The sequence below is a fragment of the Schistocerca americana genome, chromosome 9 (genome assembly GCF_021461395.2).
Source record: "Schistocerca americana isolate TAMUIC-IGC-003095 chromosome 9, iqSchAmer2.1, whole genome shotgun sequence".
Classification (NCBI taxonomy): domain Eukaryota; kingdom Metazoa; phylum Arthropoda; class Insecta; order Orthoptera; family Acrididae; genus Schistocerca; species Schistocerca americana.
The window spans coordinates 121,213,790-121,236,270 of record NC_060127.1 but is presented as its reverse complement, the minus strand read 5'-3'; the positions used below and the strand labels follow the sequence as shown (position 1 = coordinate 121,236,270).

Below are 22,481 nucleotides of genomic sequence, written 5' to 3'. Positions count from 1 at the left end.
GTGCTATCGTTTTGGGGCTTCAAAACAGCGTACGGCGTAAGTCTGTAGCGCCACCTCCCCTTATTTTTTCTTCCATGGTTTATTATGTATAGTTACGACAACATCTTCTCATGAAAATAAGTTTGATTTTATGATCTTAAATTCGTAGGCATCTAGAGCGTAGATGGAGTAAATACAAGAAATATGATTATATTTAGCGTACACAGTCGCAGGTTCAAGGTCCATAATGGACAAGATAGAAGCATAAATATCCAACTCTTCCGACGTTGAGGCTGCTTACCATCAGGAAAGCTGAGACAGCTGCCTATTGGAATGGCGTCATTGGCCGCCTGTGAGTAATCAAAAATGAGAAAGTAAATAGTACTGTTTTATTTAATGAAGTGGTAAGTGTACACTGGTGGTATTTTACACAACCGTAATTGATTAAATATTGGATGAACTTCCAGAATTTAGGTGTACATGAACCACAAGTTTATCTCGTCACGATGAAGTGTGGGAAATTTCTCTCTCGTCAGAAGGTTTCTGCGACTTCCCCTGATGCTGTTGTTTGCTGCACTGCTGCTAGCTGCCGTACCGGTCGTAGAGTTTCTCCCAGAAGGCCACCCGCTCCTCAAATGGCCGCTTGGCTATGGACAGCCCGTCGCTGGTGACGTGCAGGTAGGACTGGTCCTGCTCTGTGAAAGGCGGCCATGACACCTCCGGGTCGGTCACTTTCCTGCGCACACCAAAGGCAAAGTTCCTCACAAGCAGAAAAAGACATACACATAGCAGAAATAAGTAGTTCTTGTAGGTGCTTCAAGAGATACGTCTGGAGTAGGATGATGTCTTATTCAGCTTCGACGTCACGTCTTTCACTCGACAGCGACAGGGTGAAACCGCATCGACACGCGCTCACCACCACTTGTTTGGTTCTAAGAACAGACTAACTGAATCGCTATGGTCCCCTCTAGAGCTACACATCGCTAGCATGAACAGAGCAATACGAGGAAACAACTTTCGAAACAACGTGCTCGAAACGAAAGGCGTTTGATACACACTGCACAAAAAAACGTGTCACTGTCTGTAAACCCTGTAACTGTCTAGCATTGTAACGCCTAAGTTTGCAATTTGCCTCAGAGGTGCCTACAACCGTCCTCTGAAATGACGGAAAATCGTGACGTCCTCCGACGTCACCCGCGAGGTAGGCGGCACTTCAAACAGTAAGGTGTCGACGGATGTGGAAGAAGGCCACAGCTCACACGTTCATTTGAGGTCTTAGGTGCGTTAAGGAAATCATATTGGCACCAATTTCTCCACAAGTCTGGCTAAAGCGATCTCGGACGTCTCACAGGATGGGAAGGTCGTCGCGTCCTCCCTTACCCACATTTCAGAGCTTCTACTTTGCAGTGAATGTCGGAATGCCGACACCCAGCGTTGAAATCAGTCGGGTTTCTTTTGGGTGGTCAGGGAAAACATGTCCAACACGCAATTGAGCAGGATCGACACGAAAATCCCTTCAGCTGGGCGTTGATTCCCATAGATTTCGTGGTCGAAAACGACAGTTCATAGTGCGACGAGCAACAGGATGACGTTATTAACAACGTAAAGCACTGCTCAAGCCCCCCCCCCCCTTTTCCCGTGGGCGAGTGAACCTACTCCAAGGAAGATCGTGGAGATGCAATCCCAACGTACGTTGTATGACGCATTTGGAGTGCAAACCGACCACATTTATTACTGTTGTGTACATAGTTCCGCGTAGTCAGCGCGAACACAACTGTCCCACTAGAGCGCGCCCCACTAAGCACAACAGCGCAGGCGCAGCGCTCGTCCGTCTCTGCACTACGAGATGGGCTGCCATAGAGACGGACCAAATTCTGCTTCCGCCGATCTGCGTATTAATATGTAACGCAGCCAATGAGATTGCTGCTGACGTAGAACCTTTTCTCCTCGTTAATCACACTCGCGCAGTGGCACATGAACGCGCGAGGTATTATAACGAGTGTACAGACCTCCGATTACTCAGTCTGCATTTGTCTGCACCAGTCTGTAGCAGTCTGCATTAGTCTGTACCAGTCTGTACGAGTTCTACATTTGCCTGTACCAGTCTATAGTCAAGTTTCAGTCTGCGCCTAATAAGATTACCATATTCCTGTACATAGCCATGAAGGTAAATGTATAGACACTTTTGACAAGTATCAGAGATATATGTGAGAATAAGATTAACGTACCCATACCAAAGGACTTCAGATTGTCAATTGTAAATAGCCTCCAGAACCAAGTTAAGTAATTTTTATGCTTGCTATTTTAATAAATGTGTGTGAAAATTAATCAAGTTCTGTTTAAAGTTGGTCATCGTCAATCTGCTACTCTAAGCGCACAAGTGGCATTTCTATCGTCTGACCTAAAGGCAGAAGATAAACACGCCACGATAAGACCACGAGACATATTGCTGACACTCGCCTACTTCGTTGGAGCGACAACTCAAATAATCTGATGGTGTGTGTTCTGAAGGTCTTACAGTACGCACACCACAATTACGCTGGGTGGAAGCGGTCATGACAGCTCAAAACTATTCAAGATGTCCAAGTCTCTAGCAGGTTCATTTATATCGTGCTGAACAAAGGTTGGAAGTTGGCACCGAGGAAGTTGTCGACTGGGTGACGAGGGGGGCGTGGAGAGCGGGGGAAGCGCTTTAGAGGGACACTTTGCCTGACAGGAAGGGAAGGGGGATGATTTAGAGGGGCCGTTTGCTGTTTTGTTCACATGTAGCTCAGTGTTGCACTCTTCCGTGATCAATGCACTGGAGGGAGCGAAACAGGAGGGCTGAAAGAGCATAAACAACTTTTGCTGCTTCAGATCTCGTCCACATTTTGCCTAACGGTTTTGAACGATCCCTATTCGTCCGAACTACCAGAGCAGTGCCTTCACGAGCACACCGATCGGCACTAGGAAACATTATGTAGAAGCCATTGAACCACACGCGGCTGTGACAAGAGAAGACCAAGACACGCCATGAGGCAACGCTCCGACAATGTCCCTTGGGCAGCGTGCACACAGGCTGTCTTCTCACTCTCTCGAGCTCAATACCACAGTACGTCGCGTCGGAACTCAGTTCGCACTGCGCGTGAGTACGTCGCACTGTGCTCTAGCCTTACAGTGATAATCGTCTCGCACCGTAGCTAGCTTTTAAGGAACGTTAGTCATTGTACATAGTTGTGATATGGACACGGAGAAGACTGAAGAATTAGTATGTGTTATTTGATTGCTTTTAACCACAAACATGATATCGGACATCACTGAAGTTAAGTACTCAGTGGGTTCCTGTAATAAAGTGTATTTTAACCACGTATGAATTTTGCGTCGTAATGAGAGGACACTCACGTATCATACCATTTTCTCCTCATCCAGTCAGGAACCACAAAACTTTACAAGAGGGCACAGCCACAACAAGAGCATCAATCGCGGTCATACTACACTCCAAAGGTTTCGGACCACGTTCAGTCGGGGTGCAGCCCCACGATGGCCTTAGAGGTGGATTGGGGCTGGATCGTCTCGGGAGTGTAAGCAATGACGAACGTTGTCAAGAACGTCTCCTGTTGCTCATTGCACTAAGAACTGTTGTCTTCCACTGCATGAGAACTGTTGTTTTCCACCGCGAAAAATGCGAGAGTCAACGCCTCAAGGAAAGGGGTGCTTTCATTGACGGCCTTTATGCCACCAATTGAAGACATAGAGGTTGTATATGAGACCGCTACCATTTTATTTTTAGCACTTTTATTTAAAAAAACATTATTCAAATGGCTCTGAGCACTATGGGATTTAACATCGGAGGTCATCAGTCCCCTAGAACTTAGAACTACTTAACCTAACTAACCTAAGGACATCACACACATCCATGCCCGAGGCAGGATTCGAACCTGCGACCGTAGCAGTCACGCGGTTCCAGACTGAAGCGCCTAGAACCGCTCGGCCACCGCGGCCGGCTTTTATTTTCACTAGTCCGTCTTGATCACAGATTTCTTTACACTTTATGACCGGTTTCGGCTTTTCGTCATCTTCAGATCTGTCGTAAATATAAGTACTGTGTAAGCGACCAGGTTCAATTAATTAAGATTAAATTTATACAAGTCTTAGTGATGCATGAAATATAAAATATCAAATATTTATAGCCATGTATGGCAGTCATACGTACCGTTAAAATATTCCGATATAAATCATAGTCAAATTAAACATGTGCGTGCTACCAGGACTTTCATAAGTTTTACATCGGTCAGACAGGAAGAAATTTCCAACTAGTTTTAGAGAACATACATTTAATCAAAGCAAGAGCGCTTTCGGTACACATCTTGACAGAGAAAGACATATAGGACGTATAGATAGTAATATGAAAGTGTTGCACAGGGCGCCAAAGGGACAATTAATGAAACTGCTCGAAGAAATGGAGGTTTATGTGCACAGGAAACAGCAACCAGAATTGTTGCTGAATGAACAGAAAGAGTTTAACCTGAATGCTTACTTTGATATATTCAGAGACCTACTAGTTTGAGTAGCGTGGAGCACCCCAGCGGATTGGCCTGTGCCGGCCGCCGGCGACAAGGAGACTGAGCCGTCCTCCGTGAGCTCAACCGCAGGAAAACAAGGAAGTCATGTACAGAAGTCACGACATATTCGGCATCGATACTGCACTCTAATATAATATCGATTATCAATTTTCTATTTTTAATTAATGGTCACTAATTTATTAAGTGTGTTATGGTTTCGTTCACTGTTAACTAATCTTAGGATAGAAGATTTTGTGATTTTCTTATTTTTATTTTAATTTTATACTTTTTATACTGTTTTTAATGACAGACGCTCGTTTAGCCAAGGAAATTTTTTTTAACTAAAGACAATGCATACCGCATTTTAATCTTTATGTTGACGACACTGGTTTACTAGGTACTCTGGATAAAGTGCCCTCCGCTGGCATTAGGTTTTTGTATAAATACTGAATCAATCTGAGTTTAGCACGCACATATTTAATTTGACGATGATGTATATCAGAATATTTTGACTGTACGTATGACTGTCATACATGGGTACAAATATTTTACATTTTATATTTCATGTATTACTAAGACTTGTATAGATTTAATCTCAATTAATTGAACCTGGTCGCTTACCCAATATTTATATTTACAACAGATGCGAAGATGGCGATCAGCCGAAATCTGTCATCGGCAACCTGTAAGAAAACCGTGAGATTTGAAAGCTGTGCGTTGCGTGCACTGACCTCTGTTGTAGAAGTGTCAAAAGAAGGGGTGAAATGTGAACAAGAGGGTGTGTGACGACCATCGCATAGTACGAAACGTTCACGGTGGCTTTGGGCAGGACTAGGGTGAAATTTGTTTCCATTGTGACATCACTGACCCACCTCACACCTCACAGCTCACACGAACTTCTGAGCTGTGAACTATTTTCCGCATGTGTCGATAACCTGCTGCCTGAAGCGTGGCAGAAGTCAATCCTTTTGCGTCATCCAGAGAAGGGTTCAACCAGCTCTCAGTTTAATCTCAAACTTATACGTTGCTGTAGGAGACAATTACAGGGTTTCCAACATTGAAACTTTTTTGTGCAGTGTCTATGTGGACGCCACGTAATTGGTTTGGCCGCACACTTAAGAAAACCGACAAGAATTCCTGTGCCACTTTAACAGCATACACGACAATTTGAGGTTCAGCAATGAGGTGTACAGAAACGAATACCTACCGTGATTCTGATAAATATTCCTGGTGGCACGCTGGGACATTCTGTCTGCAGCAAGAAGATTCACACGGAGCTGCACCTAAACACCAATAGATGCCTCCATCCAGCGCAACACAAATTTGTGTTCAACACCGTGACACAGTCAGCGTGAGCCATATACCACAATCAAAGTCGGCCTGCCGAATTACAGCTCTCCAGCCGAACTAGAAAGAAAAGAACGCAGAAGAAGAAGCGAAGCGACTGGCCTTCCTTCCGTAGCCAGCGCCCCCCGCATCTCAAGGTTACCAGGATAATGGAGAAGCACAACATGAAAATACTTTTTCGGTCAGTGGTTAAAATCAAGAATACGGATGGTTCAGTGAAGGACCAACTAGGACTACAGGCATCTGGTGTCTGTGGCCTCAGTTGCGGATGTGATAAGCAGTGCATCGGCCAGATGCAGCGATGCACTTCGCAGCGCTATTCAGAACAGGTGACGAGCGTCAATATCGGGTAAACCGACTGGTACAACAGTGGCTGACCAAAGCATCAACGATGGACACACCTTGATTTTGAACATGCAAAGGAACTTGCTTCACTACCAGTATTTATAGACATCGATACAGAATGCAATAATACTAAGACCTGCATCATCAACGCAGCCTCCTGAAGCACTTGATAAAAAGAAGAAAACAGATGGGTAAGAACGACTCAAATTTTGCCATACAGAAATTTTAAAAAAGGCATTAAAGAACAGCAAGTAGCATATTTGAAGTCTGTACAGACAAACACATCAGATAGCTGGGAAACATACAAAATAAAAAGCAACGCCGCGGAACAAATAGAGCACACAAGAATTGTGAGACATGTTCATAAGTGGCTTAGAGCACGACGTACACGCAAGACAACAGTGTGCATACAAAGGAGGAAGGAACACACAGAATATGTTGTGGGGAAGGCCAACCAAAGACTGCGTTTTATTGGCAGGACACTTAGAAAATGTAACAGATCCACTAAGGAGACTGCCTACACTACGCTTGTCCGTCCTCTTTTAGAATACTGTTGCGCGGTGTGGGATTCTTACTAGATAGGACTGACGGACTACATCGAAAAAGTTCAAAGAAAGGCAGCACGTTTTGTATCATCGCGAAATATGGGAGAGAGTGTCACAGAAATGATACAGGATTTGGGCTGGACGTCATTAAAAGCAAGGCGTTTTTCGTTGCGACGGAATCTCCTCACGAAATTCCAATCACCAACTTTCCCTTCCGAATGCGGAAATATTTTGTTGACGCCGATCTACATAGGGAGAAACGATCACCACGATAAAATAAGGGGAATCAGATATACGAGATTGGAATAATAGAAAATGGTGAAGGTGGTTCGATGTACCCTCTGCCTTAAACATGATTTACAGAATATCCATGTAAAGTCATGAAAGCCTTGAGAAAGAAAGAAAAATACACTGCCTCACTGAATATTATACACAGTGAGCAAAGAATAGATCACTATACATCCTTATAGTTTACATAGAAGGACGAATATGAGATAGTATGTATAATGGAAAGTAGATCCAGCTACAAGTTGATCTGGAAGACATGAAGAACAGGAAAGCTACTGGAATAGATAGAACAAATGCAGAACTAATGAAATATGGAGGCTTACCACTACATGAAAGACTTTTAAAATTAACAAGTGGATGTTGGACGAACTGCAAGATCCTAGACGCTTGGTATACAGCAAAAGTTCTCACTTTTCAAGAAATAGAAACGTAATGACTATAAAAACTACAGTGGCTTGTGTATCTTTAACACTGGCTACAAACTATGTTCAAAGATAATCAATAACCGCATGAAGAGTATCACGGAAGCTATTATTTCTAAAGAAAAAACGGATTTAGATTAGTTCGTTCACGCACAGACAATGTGTTTGTAATTTAAAAAATTGTAAAAAACACAGAGTACTTAAAACAGAAACCCATATGGCCTTTATTGACCTTTAGGAGGCTTTTGACCGTATGAGCCGTGACATTCTACTGAAGAATATGTCCCACTGTGAACATCCTTATCACCTAATACACGTAGTGGACTTTTTTTTTACAAAAATACGCCAGTGTAAATAAACGCAGGTAGGAAATGACTAGAAGAACTAATTATTAACCAAGGTGTTACACAAGGGTGTTTGCTATCACCTACCTCTTTTTAAATTTTTGCTTTGACTTCATTCTTCGTAAAGGTAAATGTAAAGTAAAAGGAACTAAGGTAACGAATGAGGAATGCTTGAACGTACTTTTGTTTGCAGATGATATTATCATTCAAAAGAATGAAGACCTCCAAAAGTTAATAGTATACCAGCTCAATGAAATATGCAAGAAATAGCACTTTAAACACAAATAATTGCGTTCATAGGAACATACCCAGTCAGATCAATAATTGTTTTGAATAATTCATTTTCAGTGCAAGTCTTTCCCATCTCTTATTCAGGCTGTGCTGTGGGCTTTAAGCTGTGCTGCAAGCTTTTATTTTCACTCTGATGCGGAAAACGAAATTCTATAAAATGATGGCGGGTCATTCTATGGGTGCGAAAGCTGACTTAGTACAAGAAACAACTCCTTGAAAGGATGCGGCTACTCGATGCCACACCTCGCCATATAACCTGAGACGATTTCCTCAACAGCTTCCTTTTTGAAACTTCCTGGCAGAGGTGACAGAAGTCATGTGATAGTGACATGCACATATAAAGGTGGCGGTAACATCGCGTACACAAAGTATAAGAGGCCAGAGCATTGGCGGCGCTGTCAGTTGTACTCAGCTGATTCACGCCAAAACGTTTCCGACGTGATTATGGAGGCACGATGGGAATTAACAGATTTTGAACGCGGAATGGTAGTTGGAGAGGATGCGTGGGACATTCTATTTCGTAAATCGTTAGGGAGTACAACATTCAGAGATCCATAGTGTCGAGGGTGTGCCGAGAATACCACATTTCGGGCTTTACCTCTCACCACGCAAAATGGTTCAAATGGTGTAAATATTCTTCACGGGTGTGCCTCCGGATGACGTTGTGCAAATCCCACAATATTTCTTCGGAGCAACTGTCCGACATCATCAGGTGGTTGAACCTCGCTGGTGGCTAGGTACGACTGACAAGATCCGAATGTCGATGCCGCTGTATATAGAGCACGCGCGTGAAGATTGCACAGGCGCGGAAACCACACATACGCAAAAATTTGCAGATAGATGGCGCCAGACTCAAACGCCCTCTTCCGGGAGACGCAGAGCGGCCGTTCTGCGCATGCGCTGACGCTGTGTTTACTAACATGCTGGCAAAGTTATGACGGGTCTATTATCGAAAGCTCTTTGCTTTCTCGTCGTGATTTAACAGCAGCCAATGCAGGGTTCCAGGCTGTACTCAACTGAAATCCCGCATCCCTGTTGATAAGGTTATCAGCTGAACGGATATGTATTGCCTCCTTAATGACGCAATCCCAGGAAGAGAATTCTGGGAATAAAACTTCCGTCTTTTCATAAATCATGAAAATCATGTGATGTCCTGTGTTCAGACAGTGTTCTGCAATTGCCGACTTCTCCGGTTGGCGTAGGCGTGTATGACGGTGATGTTCATAGCAATGTTCTTGTACTGTGCGACATGTCTGACCTATGTATGCCGCCCCACACTGACAAGGAATCTTGTGCACACCACATTTCCTCAGACCGAGATCATCCTTAACCGAACCTAAGAGGTTCCTCAGTTTTGCAGATGGTCTAAAAACACACTCGATGTTATATCTTTGGAGGACTCTTCCGATTCTTGACGACATGGCACCAAATTACGGCAAGAAGGCCAAGGTGGCGGGTGTCTTCGTATCTTCATTCTGCTCCATAGATTGAACTCGCTTGGGCCTGAATGCATTGCGTATTCAAATGGCTCTGAGCACTATGGGACTTAACATATGAGGTCATCAGTCCCATAGAACTACTCAAACCTAACTAACCTAAGGACATCACACACATCCATTCCCGAGGCAGGATTCGAACCTGCGACCATAGCAGCAGCGCGGTTCCGGACTGAAGCGCCTAGAATCGCTCGGTCACAACGGCTGGCCGCGATAGCATAAAACAAGCTGCCCTTCTTTGAACTTTTTCGATGTCCTCCATCGATCGTATCTGATGAGGATCCCAAGCCACACAGCATACTACAGAAGAGGACGTACAAGCATAAAGTATGCAATCCTCTTAATAGACCTGTTATATTTTCTCAGTGTCCTGCCAATAAATCGTAGTATTTAGATTCGTTTACCTACAATATTGTCTATGTGTTCGCTCCATCTTACGTTATTCGGGACTGTAATCCTTAAGTGTTTAGGTAAATTTAGCAATCAGATTTGTGCGATTTTTCGTGGAACCGAAATTTAGCGAACTCCTTTGGGTATTCATCTGGATGATTTCACACTTTCCATTATTTAGAGTCAACTGCAACTTTTCGCACCATACAGATATGTTTTCTGAGTTGTTTGGCAATTTGTTCTGATCATCTGATGACTTTATAAGACGGTAAATAACAGCATCATCTGCAAACAAACTAAGAATGCTGCTCAGTTATCTACTAAGTCGTTCATATCCGCATCCGGCATCCAGATTTAGGTCTTCCGTCATTTCCCTAAACTGCTTCAGGCAAATGTCGGGTCGGCTCCTTTCAAACGGCACGGCCAGTTTCCTTCCCCATTCTTCCCTAATCCGAGCTTGTGCTCCGTCACTAATGACCTCGTTGTCGACGTGACGTTAAACACTATTCTCTTCCTCCCCCTCCTCCTCCTCTCCCCCCCCCCTCCTCTAATTCGTTTGTGCACTACAGCAGAGGGCCTATAACACTTCCTTGGGGAACGACTCGATGACTTTCCCTCATTTACTAAGAACAATGACGTTTCAGACAGGAAATCACTAATCCAGTAACAGAGCGGCGACGATACGCCGTGGGCGCTCAATTTCATTAGAACTCGCTTGTGAGGTACGGTGATAAGAGGCTTCCGGAAATCTAAAAATATGGAATCAATTTGACATCCCCTGTCAACAGCTCTCATCATTTCGTAGAGGACCCTGCTGCAAAGTCTTTTATTGAACATTATGCATTGAGTACTGTGCTCTGGATTGTGTGTTCTGCACCAGAGTTATATCTGTCATCAGGTCAACGGTAGACGCCTTACAGTGCGCACGAGTCTGCTGCGACCTCCACGTTCTGCGACGAACTACTCGCGATTCCAGCGTGTTTCAGATGCTTTCCACAGACGCCTCCGAGAGTAGCACGCGAGCAGCCGACCAGTATCGACGTCTCTGAGACTCTCGCTCCCAGGCACTGGGCCACAACAACCAGCCCTTTGTCGCAGTCCCTCAAGCCAGTGGATTTCTCATTTTGCGGCCTATTCGTGACCCGCATCTTCGCTAGACTGGTTCCGCATTCGGCCCCGTTCCGCTGACAGCCTCCCCTTACCGCATCACCGGTCCGCTACGCGACACTCATCGTCGTGTTAGCGATAGGCAGTCGTCTTCACATCGATATCATAGTTTCCTGCTAGTCTGTAGAGGAACATTTTCTAGAATTCTTGGAAGATGGTCTATTAGGAGGCTACAATGCTTCTCAGATTGAAATGTAAAAACCTAGTTGATGAACAAAAGCTGAATGAAGCGAAAGTGAGCGTAGGGAGAGCAATGAGACAAGCGATCAGTGATTTTGAAAGTAAGACGTTGTCAACCGACCTGAATAAAAACCGTAACAGATTTTGGTCGTATGTAAAATCAGTAATGGGTCAAAATCATCTATTCATTCTCTCAGCGACCACACCGGCACCAAAACGAAAGATACCAGAGATAAGGCCGAAATACTGAATTCGATTTTCCGAAGTTGTTTCACTGCGGAAAATCGTAGCACTGTCCCTGCTTTCAATCGTCGTGCGAACGTCGAAATGGCAGATATTGAGATAACCGATCACGGAAATGAAAAGCAGCTACAATCGCTTAGTAGTGGAAAGACGTCAGGACGAGATGAGATACCTATAAGATTCTATAAAGATTATGCGAAAGAACTTGCCCCCATTCTAGCAATAATTTTTCGCCGATCTCTTCAGCAACGAAAGTTGGCTAACTGGAAAAAAGCGCAGTTCATTCCCGTTTTTAAATAAGGCCGTAAGACAGTACCGCACAGTTATAGACCTATATTGTTGACGACAATCTCTTGTAGAATTATGGAACATGTTTTATGCTCAAGAATTATGACGTTTTTGGAAAAATGAACATCTCCTCTATAAAAATAAACATGGATTCCGCAAACAGTGACTCTGCGAAACTCAACGCGCTCCATGAGATACACAGCGCAGTGGGCAACGGCGCTCAGGTTGATACCACCTTCCTTGATCTCAGTGAGGCATTTGACATCGTCCCGCATTGCCGTTTAACGAAAAAAAATACGAGCTTTCGGACTGTCGGAGCAGCGACTGGATTCAAGACTTTCTTGCAGATAGAACTCAACACGTCGCTCTTAAAGGAACTAAATCAACAGATGTAAAGGTAATATCCGGAGTACCACAGGGAAGTGTGATAGCACCGTTGCTGTTTACAATATATATAAAAGATCTAGTAGACAGTGTGGGGCGCTCTTTAAGGCTATTGTCTATAGCAAAGTAGTAACGCCATAAGATAGTAAGAATCTGCAGGGAATTGATAAATGGTGCAGACTCTAGCAGTTGATCCTGAACGTAAATGAATGTATCGTACTGCGCGTACATAGGAAAAAAACTCCACTACTGTTCAGCGAGACTATAGATGACAAACAGCTGGAGGTAGCGTCTGCCCTAAAATGTCTAGGCGTAACTATCCAGAGCGACCTTAAGTGGAATGACTACATAAAACAGATAGTTTGAAAAGCAGACACCAAAGATTCATCGGAAGAATCTTAAGGAAATGTAACTCACCCACGAAAGAAGTGGCTTATAAGACGCTTGTTCTCCAAATTCTTGAGTATTGTTCATCTATGTGGGATCCCTATCAGTGAGAACTTGTACGGGGGATAGAGAAGATCCAAAGAAGAGCGGTGCGTTTCGTCATGAGATCGTCTAGCTGGCGAGAGAGCGTTCGGAGATGCTAAACAATCTCCACTGGCAGACGTTACAAGAGAGGCGTTGTGCTTCACGGAGAGATTTACTATTGAAATTTCGGGACATCACTTTTCAGGAGGAGTCGGACAACATATTACTTCCCCTAACGTACATCTCGTCTATTGACCACGAGGAGAAAATTCGAGAAACTAGAGCCAATACAGATGTTTACCGACAATTATTCTTCCCATGCACTATTCGCGAGTGGAACAGGGTTAGAGGGATCAGACAGCGGTACCGAAAGTACCCTCCGCCACACTCCATTATGTGTCTTATGGATTATGATGTGGATGTAGATGAACTTCTACGTGTTCAGTGTTCTGTTCATGAAAAGCAGGTCTATGAACTGGTCGTTGACTATCTCACACCACACGGTTACACTCCATGCACGCTGACGTTCCACCTGAAGAAGCCAATGTGGACTGTCAACAGATCAATACCGCTTGTTTCGGCGGTTTGCCTGGCCACGATTGGCAAATGTGGCTTCATTACTAAACAAGATACATGATACCTCTGGAATATTCTGTCTTAATATTCATGTACAGAAGTAAACACAATTCTCACACTCGTTTCCAAGCAGCTCTTCCTGGAGAGAGATGTGATAGGAATGGAACCTACGTCGATGTGTGTGACACTTGCTGACTCGTGTGATTGCCCGGGAGCTAACTTGCGGATCGACTGCAAAGCAGCAAGAACATCAATTTCCTCCTCGTCTGTAGTCACCTGTTTCCTTCTGTTAAATTGTCTAGTTGTTGCACTACCACTTTCAGAACCTGCTTGAAGAGGTTGATAAATACGAGGGCTGTCCAGAAAGTAAGTTACGATCGGTCGCGAAATGGAAACTGAAAATCCGATAAAGCTTTGCAAAGATGTGTTGGGCAGTGTCTCTAGTATGACTCTAGGTAGAATTATGTCGCTCTTTTCATTCCTGAGCTCTTAGTGAGCGAGTAAAGATGTTATAGAAAATAGTGTCTCCCGCCAAGTACGAGGGCCTGGTGAGAATTTTCCCCTGAAGCTATGCAACCAACATTGCATAACTGTCGTGCGGTTTCTTCTTCAAGACAATTCTCAGCCTCATTCTGCCGATGAAGATGTTCCTGCATCGTTTCAATTGGAAATGTTTGATTACCCACAATACAGCCAGTAATTGTCTCCCACTGAGTTTCATCTCTGCTCAAACGAACCGCTGGCTATGAAGACAACATTTTGGCACAGACAACGAGCTTTAGGCCAGCGTAGAGAATTGGCGGAAAGCACCGGCGGCTGCCTTCTATGATGAGGGTATTGGAAAGTTAGTACAACGCTACGACGAATGTCTGCTGAGTCAGAACGGCGACTACGTAGAGAAGTAGCTGAAAGGTGTAGCTAACTTACAAATGAAACATTTCTGATTATCACTGTGATTTTCAATTCGCGATCAATCTGGACAGCCCTCGTAGCTGCAGAGATGGTTGACGTCTGTTGCGGTATCTTGCCGTTTACCCATATGAGAATGAACTGCATTCTTCCTATACTCTTCACACACGATGAGCGTGCCGACTTTTTCTGCGTAGGTAAATCTCATCGCCCACTCACGACCCATTGCTTGGACGGCCACACGTTAACTGATTAGCAACTCGAAATGCGCGCCAGGAGCACACGAGGACAATGTAAGCAAACATAACAACATCGTACCTAGAAACTGTGGTGTCACCGCCAGACACCACACTTGCTAGGTGGTAGCCTTTAAATCGGCCGCGGTCCGTTAGTATACGTCGGACCCGCGTGTCGCCACTATCAGTGATTGCAGACCGAGCGCCGCCACACGGCAGGTCTAGAGAGACTTCCTAGCACTCGCCCCGAGTGGTACAACCGACTTTGCTATCGATGGTTCAGTGACAAAATACGCTCTCAATTGCCGAGACGATAGTTAGCATAGCCTTCAGCTACGTCATTTGCTACGTCCTAGCAAGGCGCCATAACCAGTTAGTATTGATACTGCAATCATGTACCGTCAAGAGCGACGCTCATCATTAATGGATTAAAGTTGAGTACTCCACCGGCTACGTCCGTTTTTCTAAAGTCTAATTTCCTTGTCCTGTTCCAGACCTCACGCCAGCCTGCGTGAGCTAAAACGCGTACCTTTCGGCTTCCTCTAATAATACGGTGTTGGCTCTCCTGCCAACCCACAACAGAAACTACGAAGCTCGAATGGCGCAAAGAAGTGTCAGTGTGGAAACTCTTCCAAATACCAGATGTCATAAACGACTCGCACCAGAATTCTATATGAAACACTACTAACGTTCTAATTTTCCCTATTTTTAGTCTGTTAATGTCGATAGGCAGTGTTCCTTTGAAAAAAGTCTCTGTTTGCAAGAAAAATAGACTTTCTAAGTATAATTACAATTTATTTATTGGCTAACAATACGACCCCCTGACTACTAATCCATGCTGTGAAAACCGCACATGAATAGTACTTTCCATTCCCGCAAATTTTGGTGTGCAAGTTTTAGATGATTCGCCCTGTAGCACTCTCCACCGAAAACCTGTCTTTGGCAGAGTGCTCAGACACTGTGCATACTCTCCGTACTCTTGCACGATATGTCCCATCTAGCATCAGCATTCGGGCGTCATAAACGGAACGTGGTATACCTTTTCATAGGGCAGCCATTCTGCAACATTGACAGCTCAGTTTAGATTTGAATCAGGTACTTTATGCGTTTTTGCTACTGAACGGTTCTAGTTACTGCAGAGTTACGTCATCGTAAAACCTGTCGATTCTGGTAGTTGCTCAGTTACACAAAGGAGATACCGAACTACTATATTAAATTGTCAAGTTTACTATATGTCTAGTATCGTGAAGAGCTTTAAAGCTGTTCCTATGGAATAAAACCTTAAACAAAAATATGATAATACACTAACTGCGCAGTGAAGAAAAATGGTCTCTGTATCTGCGTCCATATGACTCAAACCACTGTGATGTTCACGGCAGATGGCACTTCCAGTTATACCCGTTACTGAGTGAGGTGGCGCAGTGCTTTGACACTGGACTCGCATTCGGGAGGACGACGGTTCAATCCCGTGTCCGGCCATCCTGATTTAGGTTTTCCGTGATTTCCCTAAATCGCTCCAGGCAAATGCCGGGATGGTTCCTTTCAGAGCGCACGGCCGGCTTCCTTCCTCGTCCTTCCATAATCCGATGAGACCGATGACCTCGCTGTCTGGTCTCCTTCCCCAAAACAACCCAATACCCGTTACTAGGGGCCCCTTTCCGTTCCATTCACGTATATAGCGCTGGGAGAAAGATTGTTTAGGCTCCTTTGTCCTCTTTTAAATTAGTCTAATCTCTTACTCGTTATCCTTATAGGAGTGATACAAAGGGAGATGTTGTGTATTCCTAGACTGATCGTTTAAACCGGGTCTCTGAAACTTTGTTTTGGTCAGGATAGTTTGCATCTGCCAATTCAGTTTCTATAGGCCCTCTGTGACATTCTCCTAGGGGTCAAACAAACCTATGACCATTCGTGCTGTCCTTTCTGTATGCGTGCCACATTATGTGCTAGTGCTGTTTGGTACTAGTACGACATAACTGAACGATATTCTAGGATGGGCCGCACGGCACGGCACCCTTCCGCAAATTGCTGCAGATTTCAATGCTGTCAGTGTGCGAACCATTCAACGAAATATCATCGATATGGCTTTTGGAGCCAAAGGCCTACTCGTGTACCCTTGATGACTGCACGAACCAAAGCTTTACGTCTCGCCTGGGCCCATCAATACCGACATTGGACTGTTGATTACTGGATACATGTTTCCTGGTAGAACGAGTCTCGTTTCAAATAGTATCGAGCAGATGGGTATGGAGACAACCTCATGAATCCATGGATCCGGCATGTCACCAGGGGACTATTCAAGCTGGTGGAGGCTCTGTCATGGTGTGGGGCGTGTGCATTTGGAGTGAAATGGGACCACTGATATGTCTAGATGCGATCTGACAGGTGAGACGTACCTAAGCATCCTGTCTGATTCACCTGCATCCATTCCTGTTCATTGTGCATTCCGAGGGACTTGTGCGATTCCAGCAGGGCAATGCGACACCACACACGTCTATAATTGCTAGGGAGTGGTTTCAAGAGCACTATTTTGAATTTAAACAGTTCGGATGGCCACTAAACTCCCCACACGTGAACATTACTGAGCGTGTCTGGGACGCCTTACAACGTGCTGTTCTGAAGAGATCTCCACCCCCTCTTACTATTGCGGATTTATGGACAGCCATGCAGGATTCATGGTGTCAGTTCCCTCCAGCACTACTTCAGACACTAGTAGAATCCATGCCCGACAGTGTTGCGGCACTTTTGCCTGCTCGTCGAAGCCCTACACGATATTAGGCAGGTGTACGAGTTTCTTTGGCTCTTCTGTGTATATCTGCAAATCATTGACATTTCACATGAACAGCGACTTCCCTGGTGTACACCTCAGATTACTTTCACATCTGTCGATCCGAGATAACATTCTGCATCCTCCTTACGAAGAAATCTTCGATCCAGTACACATTTCACTTGATACCGCGTATTACTTTCGCTAATAAGCGTAGTTTTGTAGTGATTGCAATGATTTTCGAAATCAAGAAGTATTGTACTGCATCTACCGGACTGCCTTCATACGCGGCATTCGGGGTGAGATGTCAGAGAAGTGCGAGTTAGGTTACACACGATCGATGTTTTCGGAATCCATGGTGGTTGGCATGTAGGACGTCGGTCTAATTGAGATATCTCGTTACGTTTGAGCTCCGATTATTTCGATTATTTTTCTAGGATACTAGAACAAATGGACGTCATGGATATTGGATGGTAGTTTTGTCGATCACCTTTGCTAGCCTTGTTGTCGAAGGGTGTGACCTTTTCTCTCTTCCAGTGACTACAGTATTTTGTTCCAGGAACCCTCATTAGGTCTTGGTTAAAAGAAGAGAGCCGTAAGTTTTGAGAGAACTTGATTACATCTTAGAGGCATATGAGCCCTGTGCAGGCAGTATTCGGTACCCACCCTGTCTTGGCGAAGTTGGTCCAGAGGCGCGTCAGCTTGTCAGCGAGTTTGCCGTCGAAGGAGTCTTTTACAGGTGGGCCACCGAACATGGTTCCGATGCAGATGTACCTGAAGTCTTCTCCGTGGCCAGCACCTGAAACATGGTACAGGAACATTGGTACTACAATGCATACACTTCTTCCTACAGTCATCGGAAAGGAGTATTCAAGTGGAAGACTGAAACCGTTGCTCTGGAGTAGTCTCGCCAGATCCAATTTGTAGAAAACTGAAACTTTGGGTATGGATGGTAGTTCTATGTCTACTAGTGCACTGGATCTGCCAAGCTTTGTTTACGTTTTTGACTTGTGACGTAGGTCATTCAACCTAGTGATAATATCGTCTTTATATGTGTGGTGCCTGTTCTTTCGAAACGTGTCCAAAAGTACAGAACCGCACATTTTCACTCGTCGCCGCTGATTCTGCGTGAAGTGCCGATGCAGGTAATCTCAATCGTCCCCCTCCTTTCCTTTCTCCCTCTTCTACTTTCAATTTACGGATAAAAATATCGTCTTTATCACTGATATCATGAGTGTCATTGTGAGGTATGGAGATTCTTTCAGTGACACTGTAAATTCTGTTTCTTATCTAAATATCGATAAGTGTAGCTCTTACAGAGCAAAACCATGTAGGTGAATAATCTTTGACTGTTGCTACGATATCTTTGTGTTACTACACCGCCTCTGCCTCAGAGCTCTAGCAATTTTACATGCATTCTGAGTTGAGCAGTATTTTGAAGAATTGTCAGGAAATTATTTTTTCCAAGTGCGGTAAGAGAAAAATGGAATATTTTAGATGCAGCTGTGGAGAGAGAAGCTAATGACATTATTTGTGAGTTTTTCTGGAATGTTGAGAGACTGCAGTAAGCACGCAAGCGTGTAGCATTGTTTTGTCTTACTGAGATAGTAACGAAGCTCAGGTAGTGGGATGTTATGTGGATTGCTACGATAGGAATACGAGATTTGCCTTGTGTAAAGTTATTTCTTAAAGTCGTGTTATGCAAATACTAATGTGAACATTCAGCTGATGTTTAAACCATTTTATAGGCGCGCAGTCCGGAACCGCGCGACTGCTACGGTCGCAGGTTCGAATCCTGCCTCGGGCATGGATGTGTGTGATGTCCTTAGGTTAGTTAGGTTTAAGTAGTTCTACGTTCTAGGGGACTGATGACCACAGCAGTTAAGTCCCATAGTGCTCAGAGCCATTTAAACCATTTCTTTTGAATATAGAGTTTCATTTGAATTTTATTGTAAGTCATTTCTTAACATTATAAGAAAGTAAAGTTGCCGTCTCGACGACCAGATTCGCCTGATGTAAATCCTATGCAAGCCATCTGGGTCGTTATCGGGCGCCATCACTGCGTACGCAAATCAGGCGCCCCTTTATTTACCGGAATTACGTTCAAATGTTCAAATGTGTGTGAATTCCTAAGGGACCAAACTACTGAGGTCATCGGTCCCTACACTTACATACTACTTAAACACACTTGTGCTAAGAACAACACACACTCCCATGCCCGAGAGAGGACTCGAACCTCCGACGGGAGGGGCCGCGCAAACCGTGACATGGCGCCTCTAACCGTGTGGTCACTCGGAGCGGCGCGAATTATGTGACCTGTGCGTAGATGTCTAATGCCACTTACCTTTACAAACCTACCAACAAACTATCGGATCCCTGATACGCAGAATCAGTGATGATGTATTTCGTTCCAAAGACGGACGAACAAATTATTAAGCAGGTGGTTATAATGTTTTGGCTCATCAGCGTATGTTTACAATTTTAACGTCATGTAATATATGTGACTTCCCTTTGAAGAAGATAGCTATAGTGGTTTGAAACCTGGGCAAGATTTTTTTCTATAAATTTATCCAACCGGTTGGCTGTGTACTTTATATAAGTATGGAAAATTTATGTATTGTTGCAGTCGTCAGCTATGTTTAAAATTGTGAGTTTCCAAAGTATTAATGCATAACAACAATCAAAAACAATTTTGACATCACTGTTTTCAACCATACAAAGTATTTTCTATTCAATAACGTATGCAATACATCATAAAATAACTTTAACTAAAACTAAACTCCTCCTGAACAGGTCGTAGAGGCCCAACGGTACCGACCGGCCGCCGTTTCATCCTCATAACACAGGCGTCACTGGATGCGGTTATGGAGGGGCATGTGGTCAGCACACCCCTCTCCCGGCCGTATGTCAGTTTCCGAGACCGGACCCGCTACTTCTCAGTCAAATAGCTCCTCAGCTTGCCTCACAAGGGCTGAATGCACCCCGCTTGCCAACAGCAATCGCCAGACCGGAAGGTCACCCATCCAACAGCGCTTAACTTCGGGGATCTGATGGGAACCGGTGTTACCATTACGGCGAGGCCGTTGGCATCGTAAAATAACACTTGACATTAAATAGTACTGAAAAAATTCACTGTGAACAAAAACAATTATGATTTTCAACAGCGCTCAAATTTAAGCTACTAACTCATGGCAAGCGCTTCTTTCAGCTGCGTAACAGGTCTCGCCCTTTTCCTTGAAGGGTAAAATCACTATCGTTGGAAAATGTTAGGCTGTGGTACCATCTTTTCCAGATTACGGGGTATTACTTACGAAATTAAGACCTTAGATTTACTGACTTTTTTCTGCCTTTTGTAGAAAATGAGCCACTGTGCACCAGTTCAAAACCCCGCTCGGTCGTGAGTAGTTAACTTGTCCGTGAAATTCCCAAATCATTTTCAAGGCCATTGTCCACTTGGCAGCCTTGAAAGATCACGGCCGATTTCCCTTGCTATCCTTCCCCAGTCCATGCTCCGTATCTGTTGACCTCATTGTCACCGGCACGTTAATGCCCAATCTGCCTACTTCCCTTTTATCGTAGAAATGATTTGTTTGCTATTGCCACTTCGCACTTTACATCCACATCTGCCGTCGTCAGTTGTTTTGTAACCCAAATGGCGAAACTCTTATACTACGTGCAGTGCTTCGTTTTGTAATCGACATATTTCTCCCTTCATATCCAGACTTGGTTCGACTACATTCCAGATCCTTGCTTTACTTTTAGCTATGTTAATCTGATAACTAATTTTCAAGACGCTGTTCGTTTAGTATAACTGATGTTTGACATATTGATTATGTGAATATTAGAATTGCAGAAATCACTGTGAGAAACGACACCAGATGTCCTTGTGTGTAGCTCTTACAACGCAGAACTGTTATCGACACAGAAAACTGTCGCTTATCAGTGAGCCGTGGTAAAAAATTGCTGTTTTGAAGAGCGCGCCGCAGCGCGTAGTGTCAAGCAGTCGCCTTCCGTTTCTGGCGGTGGCGCCGGTGTGGCAATCGCAGCTTTGGTGTCTCCCTCTGGTGGGAAAGAGGAAAGCTTGCCTGTTTAGGTGCTTTTAAGGGGCGCTATGAGCTCGCCAGAAGTCAGTTGGTCAGTCTCTCGTCCCCAGCTTGCTAGTCTGTCTCAGCATTTGTTAGGTAATTATTGTCTGTCTGTCGGTCGGAGTGCTAGTATGTCTGTCGTTCGGATTCAACCTTTACAGCCGGCAAAGTGACAATCTTTCCATTCCGCCAGTAAGAGAACTCAGCGAGTGGTCACCCAGTCGGGGCTTAGTTCCTGCATCCGAGTCAGCGCGTTAGGCCGCCAGTGTGCTCGAGTTTGCTCAGGCAATGGTCATTGGCGGTTGGATCGATCGGTTGGTCGGTCGCAAGATGACTTGTCCGTCTTGAGCGTCGGCGCATGTGAGGTCTCCACGGGAGTCCAGTGGGCCGCGGCGTATAGCGAGGGGTAGTGACTTCGCGGTCTACACGAGAGCAACAGGAGTCAACCCACGACGTCAGTCTGGCCGGTGCGAGCTGCGACGCCGTGTTGTAACTGGTACTCCGAGCGCTTCTGGGCCCCTTCAGTTACCATCTTGTGGAGCTTGGCTCGGTCCTTTCCTGGTCCAAGGATGTGGTTTTGCCAGTGGGCGTGTTTCCTCTGCACGGTTGGGTCCGAGCCAGCATTTCCGCCGTCGTGTGTCTGGAAGTGTGTGGGAAACGCGCCAGCAGGGCAGTAGCGACGGAGCAGCAGTCGCGGACGGAGCAGCGGACAGTCGGTCGGTTGGTGCGCACCAGGAAAGATGGGAGATTGGTGCGCCTTCCTGCGTCCGTTGAAGCGGCTGGCAGCGGACGCTTCGGGAGAGTGATTTGGGGGTGCTGCGCCAGGTCTTCTCGAGAAATCGCAGTTAAGTGGTTGGTGATGTGTTGTGTGATTTACTCTTGTTAAATTCTACTAGGTCAGTCTCTCGTCCCCAGCTTGCTCGTCTGTCTCCCCTCCGCTTTTGTTAGGCGATTAGTGTCTGTCTCTGTCATGTTTGTCGGATTTGGTGTGTTAACGAATTTACTTCTTGGAGTGTAACGGCCTAATTCCTGAAATATGTTTTGATCGTGTCTATCATCTTGAGAGGCGGTATCTGTGTACTGTAGAGCAAGTTAACTTGTTTGGCCAACCTTGTACGATTTTATATAAGATTGCAATTCATGAGCTTTTATTTAAACATTCATTTTAGTATATAAAGTTGCCACCC

General features: G+C 44.8%; 1 protein-coding gene across 1 annotated transcript in view; it reads right to left on the bottom strand.

The window, feature by feature from the left end:
• Positions 1–354: 354 nt before the first annotated feature.
• Positions 355–22,481, bottom strand: part of LOC124550729 (esterase FE4-like) — a 108,481-nt gene continuing 86,354 nt past the window's right edge. The window contains exons 9-10 of the mRNA XM_047125449.1: positions 17,876–18,008; positions 355–715 (exon numbers count right to left, since the gene is read on the bottom strand). Coding sequence (XP_046981405.1) covers positions 562–715; positions 17,876–18,008 — 287 coding nt within the window. The 3' untranslated portion in view covers positions 355–561. The remainder of the gene's footprint in view (positions 716–17,875; positions 18,009–22,481) is intronic.